At 33.2% G+C, this 11336-nt stretch overlaps 1 protein-coding gene across 1 annotated transcript; it reads left to right on the forward strand.

The window, feature by feature from the left end:
* Positions 1-1588: 1588 nt before the first annotated feature.
* LOC133175265 (metabotropic glutamate receptor 8-like) lies at positions 1589-11115 on the forward strand. Its single transcript, XM_061310366.1, has 9 exons — positions 1589-2050; positions 3577-3689; positions 4443-4636; positions 6355-6571; positions 6935-7044; positions 8160-8330; positions 8719-8832; positions 8988-10217; positions 10650-11115. Exons 1-9 carry the CDS (start codon positions 1589-1591, stop codon positions 10982-10984), a joined length of 2946 nt encoding a protein of 981 aa, XP_061166350.1. The 3' UTR covers positions 10985-11115.
* The last annotated feature ends 221 nt before the right edge of the window (positions 11116-11336 follow it).

Here is an 11336-nt window from a genome sequence, read left to right on the forward strand (position 1 = left end):
AAATTTCATAAAAAGAGTAAAACCTCGATAAATAGAAGGTTTTCCTATGACGTGTTTCATTTTTCTCAGAGATTTAATATTTAATATTCATCTTAGTTATTATATCTTATTAATATACAAAACTAACTACTGTGGAATCATCGTTGATCGTTGGAACCCAATATTCATGAATTTCGTGGGTCACACTAACGCAAACAATAACATCCTTACGAACAATTTGTCAATGTAACGGTCTCTTATGTATTTTGAATACAGGAGTTATCTATGACATTATTTCCCAACGAATCACTCAAATTTCGTTTGTCCACGAACATTGACTACCACGGTTAAAGATGATTTCACAGTGGACTATTTTTAGATACCTCTTCAAAACTAGCTTCAAGACTTTAGCTCTATCGGAGAAATTTATTCTAAAACTTCATTAAGACATTTAAATGCCAATGTTGTCAATTCACATGCCTTAGATTTATTTTAAATTGCCTCGAAAGATTAAGCATATTGAATTTTTGTCTATCAATGATCGCCATTTTTATTTTTGATAACAAAACTATTTTTCTTCCCCTTTCAAGTTGTGAGACAAGTAAAGTGAAATCATAATAAGAAAAATGTGTCCTTCATTTGAAATCAAGTAGAGCCGAGAGATAATCTGTATTGTTAAAAAAGACGGAAACTATTTCCCCGTGATTTTGATAGCTTGAAACCAGGTACAATCCACGTGACGCTGAATCGAAAAACTGATTTCCAAAAATCGTACTTCGTAAAGTAACTTTCAAAGCACTTTGATGCTGTTTAATACAAATAAAATCTTATCTAACCTAACCTAGATTTGGGGGGGGGGGGGGGGAGGGGGGGCACGCCCCATCTAAACCTAAATTTTAGGGGGGGACGCCCCAGCTAAATCCGCTAGTTAATTGCTTCATATCAGGATATTTTACTACAAAAAAAAAAAAACTTTAATGGTTATCTAACAAGAAAGCTTCATGATAAACGTTATGACTTTAACTTTTCATTCTTCAACTTCCCTTACTTATGCAGCAGTATACCCTTATCACCTGCATATGTGGTGTATATCTCTCAGTTGATTCGATACACAAGAGCATGTTCTACGTATGAACACTTTCTAAAACGAGGTAAGTTAACGGCGGGTGTGACCGTTCGGCAAGGGATGCTCACACCTGAATGGGACCTGGTCAAATCTCTGATGTTTTAGAGGTCCGTGTTTGCCCTGCTCCCGATTTGTATTGTTTTAATGAACTTTGATCTTGAATAGTTTTCGTTATCTCCATATTTCATATGTGAGAATGTCAACTTATTTGAAGTTGAATCCAATTAAAATTTGAATTACAGTAAAATCAGATTAATCTTATGCTTCCCTTGTTATAGTTCGGAAGGAATGGCTTAAGTTTGCACAAATCTGATAATTTAGAATGCTACGTTTTTTGTATCCACTTTAAGATGCCGTAAGTTTTTGTTTCCTTCCTTCCAACAAGATATAAATCCTCCAATCATTGCTTTTTAAACAGAAAGAAAAAACAAATTTATATATCAAATGCACAATATGCTACTAACAATATAGTCCCATTTTAATATGGAGAAAAAAATTGTATATCTTATCACGTTTGCTTGTTTTGCGAGACGCTGCTTTGCTCTAAAGTCTGTCAAAGAGGTATATATCCCAGGAGACTTTGTTTTAGGAGCACTCTTTCCAATACACGACTCCAAAGACGGAATCTGCACTCCGCAGGTGAACGGACAAGACGGGATTCAGATTCTGGAGGCGACAATCTTTGCTCTGACGGAAGTGAATGATCATCTGAGAGAAAAAGGTTTTTCTCTAGGATTACTGGCTAGGGATTCTTGCTTTGATACAGGCATATCACTACAACATGCGCTTGAGTTCGCACAAAAGCGATATAACTCACAATCAAATAGGCCTCAGAACTGCACTTCTTTGTCCGAAACTAACAACGTCGTTGGTGTAATTGGGCCACTCAGAAGCATGGAAACAGTAGACGTAGCAAATCTACTCACTTTGTTTAAAGTGCCACAGGTATAAATTATGCTTACATTCTTAAATGAATTCTAAGCGAAAAGAATGATTTTTAAATCAATACACATAGTATCTTTTCATTAATATTCTATCAAGTAAATACAGAGCGACGGAAAGCTAGGAAATGTTTCATTTAATAAACATGTAGTGGTAACCATAAGATCCTATCAGGAGTGGCAGTTGAAATATCTGCAGTTCTTGAGTCTAGGCCCTAAAAATCGTTTTTCAAACTCGTGTGTTCAATGAAAGATTCCATATGTAGACCAGATTTAAATTTAGAATATGAAAGACTTTTTATTGCATAAATAATAAATCCCTTAGAATGCGTTGGGAAACTTTAACCCAATCAATCAGCCTTGCAATATAAGGGAACATGCAGCATCCTTAATAAGATTGGGTCTCCGTCGGCAACATCTTTTCAAGCTTGCAATTGATAATCGTTGGAATAGTAAACATTTGAAAAACAATGAATTTTTTTTTACAAACTTTAGGAAAATGGTCACATAAAACAGAAGCGTCGTGACTGACTTATAGTGACTTCCGAAATTAAGATATTCCAGTTAATACAGTATCCGTATCGCAGTATTATCTGTCCTTATTGACACCATCAATGGAAGATGAAATATGATTATGACGCACAGGATGTCATTATAAGACAAATCCACAAGGGGACAGGGTCCTGTTTTACAAAAGAACTTACGACTAAGATCAACATGTTATTATGCAAATAACTTTCCTTTTTGCATTACTTTGAAAATGGTTTTCATCTTTTTGAAAGGAATTTAGAAAGATATTTTTATGCAAACAATTTTTAACAGAACCATAAGTTTTGTAAGATTTTTCAATTATTTAAAGTTTTTAGTCTTAGTCGTAAGTTCTTTTGTAAAACAGGCCCCTGGTCTGCTGGAACAACATCGACAGCTTTAAATTGATCATTTATCCAGTATATAATGGTCACAAACAGCATTCAAGACATGCTTATTAGCATATATCTACGAAATATATACCAAAGAAGATAGTTGAGATTAAGGTTATGACCAATCAAACGCAAAATGAATTATATTGCAACCACTTAAAATGAAGAATTTTGAATGACAATTCTAATTCTCAGATCACATCTTTTAGGCCTCTAGGGCCAAATTACAAGCTTCAAATCAAATCATTGTGAATCTGCACAACGTGACGAATCATAGGTACAATGGTTTTTAGTTATTAGCTTGTAGAAGGAGAACAGATGTTTGACAGACGGGGATAACATCGTGATGCGCAAATTATTTATTGTGTTTATTGTGACACAATAAAACTGATATCTGAAGTTTTATTCCCTTATACAATTATGATGACAAACCCCTTCGATTTTTAGATAGATCACTGTTCGTTATCTTCACATATTTCGTAAGGTTAATAAATGATTGGTATATACCCAGTTTTCAATTCTTGTTATTGTATAATGCTTTGTATTGAAATACAATTTATTGACAATAATTATTTATGTCTGGTTGTACAATATTCCCTCTTTTAAACAGATAAGCTACTTTGCCACAACCCCGGAACTGAGCGACAATGTTAAATACAAATACTTTAAGAGGACGGTCCCCTCTGATACCTACCAGGCCAAAGCATTAGTCAGCATAATGCGGTATGTGATGACATGTAATACTGTATCATAATGAAATCTCTATCAAGGTTTTTATCTCGACAAAATAAATTGAAAATTCAAAGAATGCCTTTGCCCACTGTGTTTACTTGTTATCAATGGTTAATTTTACTAGAGAATACCTTTTAGTTGTTAGTACTACATATTTCTAGTTATCTTGGAACTTTATTCCTTTAAATAAAGGTAATTTTTGAATTTTCACAACAAACTTAAAGAAAAAGATGGCAAATGTCACTAAGTTTGAAATAAGTCCCCTTGAGAAGAAATAATTAATCAGCTCATTAATTAATTGTATGTATTTACATATGTAAACAAGAGCAAAACTGGAACAAGAAACATAATTACAAATTGTTAATGCACTTGTCCTTCAATATCATCTTTTAAAAAAAAAAAACCGACCAGCTAAGTTATCTTATCCTGCTTTCAAGTAGGAAACTGACTGTTTCTTCAATCAAACTTTCTGGAATAGATATATGTAACACCGCCAACTTCCTCCTCTTAATATCCACTCAGAGAGAAAGATGAAACATTTGCAATGATAAGTAATAATCACAATATACTTTTGTAGCTCTACAATTTTAGAGCTTCCTTGGTAATAAGGAGCATCAAAAAGATGGAAAGTCTAATTTTGTCTTCTGAAAACATGAAAAGGCCCACATAAATTATCATTATGCTATAGGATAGCTGAAACATTTAACAGTAAGGATGAAATAGTAGAGACTTTTAAAATTGTAGTTCTCTAGATTGGCAATATGCCAGTATCCTCTATGAAGACAGTAACTATGGTATTGACGGGTACACTGAGATCAAAACTGCCGCTGAGGATGCAGGGATATGTTTTGGATTCGATAAGAAAGTAAGGGAATCAGCCAAAGAAGACGAACTGGAAAGGATAGCTGATAATTTAATGAAAAAGCGAAACACAGACGGTAAGTCCACAGATTCTGAATTATTAACGAGAATAACATTCAGAGACTACCAACTTTTTAAGCTTTTTTTTAAAGACATATTTCTAATTACAATGATTTTATTATTTTATAGCTTTTTCTCTACAGGGTTATTCCATTGTACCCTAAGATTTTCAAAAAAAAAGTATTCAAAGAACTTAAACTGTTTAAATATTTCATTACCTATCGATACAATTTGAATATCTGGCTACTGTTTAGGATAAAAACTGTAAATAATCAGAGAATAGCAATATTTTAATGAAAAGTGAATTCAAGATAAAAAAAAAAAAACAAAACCCAGTAAACATACTCAAAAGTCCAATTGTAGGTAATATTGATGCATTATTGATGTCTGAGATGGAAAAACTTTCATATTTACACCTGATCTTCTTCATTTTTCATTGCAAATGGCAGATTAAAATCTTTTTTGTTGACTCTTCTTTAAAATTATGTCCTGATACACCTTATTTAACCGAGCTGTAGTTGTAAAACTTAATTTTAAAAAATCGTTTCTCAAATTTGAGAAATCTGTAAGCACCTCTACTAGATCTTGACCTTAAACCAGATACTTGATTTCCTTGAAATTATTTTTTAATGATGCATCACTCTGAAAGACAAATACGTGTAAAAAATGTACTGATTGATTGTATGTTGTTTAGTCCCATTCGAGAATTTTTCATTCACATAGAGACGTCACCGTATGCCCGAGAAGGGTTTCAAATTTAGACCTATACATAGCTCTCAGAGCCATTGAGCAGTAAGGGATTTTTATTGTGTCAACGCCTACCGAGACACGGGACTTCGGTTTTTTAAGTTGCATCCAAAAGATCAGTGACTCACGTTTAATGTCGGGCACTTGGTGAAGAACAGTCACAATTAATGTTTATGTTCTAGTTTTGACGCGGCACGGCGAAGGAGACTCAGCTCGGACCTGGGCCTCCCGATCACGAAGCAAGTGCCTTACCACTAGGCTACCGTGACCGGTTGACGTGTAGTTAAGAGGTTTTGATCTCAACACAAAGAAAATGTTCAGGACTAATAGTCTGTACGCAAAATACTTTACAACAATCATGTTTATAGTGAAAGATAAGACCGACCCCATTCTTAGTTATATTGTATGAAATAACATTTAAACTGTTTCCAGAGGTCTTCGTTAGCTTTGCTAACAATTTGTATTGTTAAAATGGAATTTTGAGCATGATCATTTTTTGTCTTCTTCAAATTTCATTTTAAGATGACATTTATTCACCTCGGTATGAATGTTTTGTTTTTTTTTGTTCCATGAGTTATAGAATATTAAGTACAGACGCTTTCACTTTTGAAGACAAACAGTTCGATCAAAATAATTGTTCAAGTTCCTTTAATGGTAAAATATGTAGGTAATTAATATTATAATGCAGTGCAATGGCAGGGCTGGGCAGCAAAAATGATCTTGGGTACTCATTAGGATTTTAATTTGTCTGACACTCGCTACTTAAAACTTTTTATACATCCCTCACACCAAATTGTCTTGTTATGATACGATATTGTAACTCAGCAGATTGACAACGTTTTATTTGTAGATGGTGATAACCAAGCTGCCTTTTACTTGAAATCCACTTTTCAGCATATTTTACTGGAATAAAAATGCTACATTTTACTACCCATAACAAACATTCTGCGTTGCAAAGAATAATTAAAATATTAAAATAATTTTTTAGGGAAAGTCGTTGCCATTTTATTCACTCAATATGCTCTGGCGCATAGAATTATGGAGATAGTAGATAAATCTTATAGCAGCAATGACGTCGTTTGGATCGGAGGTGACGCTTGGATAGGGAAAGAGCCACCTATTGGACGACAAAAAACTATTGAAGGAGCCATAGGAATTAGTCCTGAAACCGGACGCTATCCGGGATTTGCTGAGTACTTCAAAGAGTAAAAACAATCAATATTTGCATGGATTGCGATCATGATATGCTTTTTAAGTTTATTTCACCGACAACCAATAAGGAAAGTGTTCGCGGTTTATATTCGCTGAATTATTTCGTATAGTTTTATCTTATTTTTATGTAAAAAAAAAATCTAACAACGTCAGAACTGTTTTTTAAAACCATGGGTAAAATTTCATAATTAACCCTATAATCTTTAGATTATGAAGGTAAGTCTCTCTTGTGAGCAGTAATCAGACAAAATACGGCTGAAAACCCAAATGGATATTACGTTTTATTAAGTATTGAGTATTGATAAAAATTGTAAGATTTGGTTTTACAGTGTGATTACTTTTTCTTATGCTTTTAGAATTAATATAAGTAGGAATCCGAATCCCTGGTTTGGTGAATACTTGAGACAGCATTACAACTGTTCTTTAACTGACAAGAACAATAGTTGTTCTGGAATCCAAATCAAAGGTAATGCGAAGAGAACAAAGTCAAAGATACAAATAGAATTTGGTACAATGATAATAATCAATGATATAAGAACTGGTCAATAGGCAAATGAAGTGCTTGCAAAATCAGAGATGAATACAATAATTACATAATCATATGTTTTAAACAATGACCAGATAAAAGGCAGGATATGAAAATGATAACAAAATCAGAAGTCAATACAAAGACAAAAAAAATAAGAACACCAAACAAACAATCATATATTGATAAGACAACAAAGTTAGCTAAAATAATCCTCTTCTAAGCCAGGAAATATAATTCTTAATATTTTCATTTAATTGAAAAAATTCTAAAAAAAAAAAAAAAAAAAAAAAAAAAAAAAAAAAAAAAGCAAGCTTGAAATTGAAATATTTTCTTGCAAGAATTTTCATTTCAGGCATCTCAATATGATTTAAAGATTATACAATTGAAGTTAAAAGAAGTACTTAAAAAATTATTCGTATTAAAAACTTGCATTTTTTTCCAAATTTCTGAATACCTATATCTCTCTCTCTCTCTCTCCCCCCCCCCCCCAAAAAAAAAGATAAAAACCAAAAAAACTTATTGATCAATTTTTAATTAGAAATGCATAACTGGTGCTTTCATTTATGTTCCCCCAAAATAAATAGAGATTTGATAATTTTCTCTACGTAATTTAATTAACAATAACGATGAGCTTTGAAGAACTATCAACTGGGTAAATATTCATTACCCGTTGAATTCAGAGTCATTTTGTGAGCATTTTCAATTGCTTATTCTCAGAACCTGTGGATCAGACTACCTTAATGACAATGAAGTTAGAGATTGATACATGAAAAGCAAATCATTACCGATAAACAAAAACACAGAAATCGGAAATAAACTGACCTAGAATACAAACATTGATGATGTTCTGTGATATTAAAAACATCACAATCATAAAAGAAATTTATGATGAAATTTGAATCATGCAAGGATAAAAATTACAATGAATTAAAAGTATTTATTTGTTTTGAATAAAGCATTAAATTTGTGAAGACGTACGAAAAATATCAAACACTTACAAATGCAACAATCTGGCATAATTCCCCCACTATTGTAAAATTATTTCTGGCTAGATTTCAGAGAACTTTTAACAGTCTACAATGTCCGAAATGCTGTATACGCTTTTGGCAGTGCTTTGGAGGCTATTCATGCTTTACTTTGTAGAGGAAATAAAGATGTTTGTATGAACATGAAAACTAGCCTATCAGGAACATTGCTCCACCAATATTTGTCCAACGTTTCAAGTAAGAAACATTGAAGTACTTGCTATTGTGTTCAGTACGTGTTGGTTAAGGTTTGCAAAAGGAATCAGACCATATTTTTTTTATTTTTAATTCAATAAAATTAAGGGGACAAACTATCATCATAAAAGAACACCTCTATCTCTGGTATTTTATTTAACGTATGCTCAGCATCAATTCTTTGTTAGTCTAAAGAAAGTGAACAGTCAAGTATAGCGTATCGATTTTAATCGTTAAAAATTATTGATTTATTCTTAGTGTTAAAACAAAGCAAAGAACATTTAAGATGCATTTTTTCTTTGTAAAACATTGCTGAAAAAGGTTGAAACACTTCTTTCTTATAAACATATAAACTTACATTTTTCTGCTTTTGTTTGTGTTTAAACATCAGACCCATTCAACACGACTTTCCACTTTGTAAATGGCCGGGACGGTCTAATCCGATATAGTGTGTTACAATACCAGAGGCAGCAAAATGACTATAAATGGATAGAAATGGGAAATTGTATGAATTACTCAACATTGCATGTTTTTCATCTATTTACGCCAAAATCTGTACACCTGTACAAATGTAAAGATGATCTACATTATTTAACACTCTGTGTACAAAGGGAAATAATCCTTAAAAGACCATTTATTTTATATTATACTTCTTTTCAGATTTAGGACAGGGATTGATATGGAAAACAATAAACAGATCTGAATACACCGCTTCCGTGTGTTCGCTGCCTTGTACGAATGGTCAGTTTCGGAGTAGAAGCGAGGTTTGTTGTTGGGAGTGCAAGGATTGTGACTACACAGAAATTGTAAATACTTCTGATCCTTTCAACTGTCAGACGTGTGATATCAACTCTGGTTGGACATCCAGCCCTTCACAGAACGTTTGTGTGGCTATTCCTGTTGATTATTTTCACTACGATAATCCGTTCATTATAGTGATCTCTGTTTTATCCACTCTAGGAATCATTATTTGTTTTGTTGTGTCTGTTGTTTTTATCGTCAAACGAACTACACCCATAGTGAAGGCCACTGGTTTTGAGACAAGTATAGTCCTCCTGATTGGAATCCTTTTCTCTTACATCTCTCCATTCATTCTTGTAACTGAACCCTCTTTAGCTTCGTGTGGTTTCTTCAGAGTGTTTCTAGGTCTTAGTTACACAATGGCGTACTCGTCAATTTTCTCGAAACTGATGGTCTACAATCGAGCCTTTGATATACAATCATCTATGAGGAACAAACCAATTCAGGGGCAAAGAGTATTCAACAGAAATATATGTACTATGAAGACAGCCCTCGTTATATCACTGACGCTCTCAGCTGTACATCTCCTTGCGTTAGTTTTCTGGAGTATACGGGATCCTCCGTCACCAGAAGTCAACTTCTCCGTTACACGTGAGGAAGCGCTTGGTAATCTGTCATGTGCAGATCTAAATAATTTCAGCTATTTCGTTAACCTATCCTTCTCATTCTTGTTAATGATTGCTTGTTTGGTATTTGCAATTAAAACAAGAAAGCTTCCGGATGGTATGAACGATTCCCATGAGATAATGTATTGCTCTTTCACTTCTTTTTTACTCTGGATTGCATTTATTCCTCTATATGCCTTTTCTGAAAATAAACTTGTCAAAGTTATGTCCCTTTCCATATCGTTGATCATTCACGGTACAGCTTGCTTACTATGTCTCTTTATAACTAAGATATATATTGTGATTTTTCGCCCTGAGAAGAACAACAAGGAACGGGTCATGAGGACCACCCCTAGTCGAAGTCGAGACTCGTACAGCGGAAGTTTTCAAGGCAGTCGTGCATTCGAAAACAGACAATCGTTTGGTGTGACTTTGGAGGAAAAAACATCCACAAAATGTACAGGAAATCTCTCTTCAGCATGTGGTATGTTCAATGTGTGATTATATCTGATGTTTATTTTTTTTTAACTAGATTTCAATCCAAAAGCCTTTTTCTTTATGTACATTGAGTAACCAAAATAAAAAAAAAATCAGAAATAATTTGAGGGGAAAAAGTTGTTTGTAAATTCTGTGTAATACATGTAGTATCTGTTAACGTTCATGCCTTAGTGTTTACGGCATATAAATATGCTATGCAGAAAAGATTTCATAATGTGCTTAAGAACGTTATTCAATTTGTCAGCATAGCCGTTGCATGACACGTTGCAAGTCCAAAATTTACAATTTTAAAATTTTTAAACAAAGTTATTTTGTTGTAAATTATGGAATTGATTGAAAAAAAACAAGTAAATAATTGAAAATGACAATTAATTAATCGTGAGTCATTTTCTTTATTGACCATTTTTCTGTCTTATAGTTGCAGACGACACCGAGGAAGGCGGAGAAGGGTACTTTGAGACTAGGGGACCGTTACCATTCGAAAACTTAAACGTAATCGACAGACCAGGGAATAAAGAGGGATTAGGGAATATAAAATCAGATGAAAGGTTGACAAATCACAAAGTCAATGGTGATATTTTGAAAAATGACAAAATATATGACAAGGATAAATACACTCAGGTACATTCAAACCAAGGCAACTTTCTTAGAAGCATAGGATTCAAGCCAAGTAATTCCATTAAACACATCACTTCTAGCGAATCACAGGAAACGCCTGTCAGCATTGAAAATAAACCGGAGGAAAAGAAATAAGAACACGTCAAAAAAGACGGTCAGAAGGCCGTCCTAATCATTACCGGATGTTCATTTTAAAGAGACTTAATTTTTTTCTATTTTGCATATTTTGTGTCAATACTCAAATTTGCAAAAGGTACTAATTTGAATTAGGGCGAATTATTATTTAAAATACTGATTTGTATGATATTTCATACGTACTTGGTACATTAATTAATAAACTGTCTTATTAATCAATCTGTTATGCATGCAGTGGAATCATTATCTCCGATAAATTTTAGAATTCTGGGGGATTAAAATTGGTTTATATATATTTGGGTATATTAAGCAAAACCATATGCTCTTTCGTATCTGGTTATATCTTTATACT

This window comes from Saccostrea echinata, unplaced genomic scaffold (genome assembly GCF_033153115.1).
Source record: "Saccostrea echinata isolate AGI-Se365-2 ecotype Australia unplaced genomic scaffold, CSIRO_AGI_Sech_v1 ptg000062l, whole genome shotgun sequence".
Lineage (NCBI taxonomy): Eukaryota > Metazoa > Mollusca > Bivalvia > Ostreida > Ostreidae > Saccostrea > Saccostrea echinata.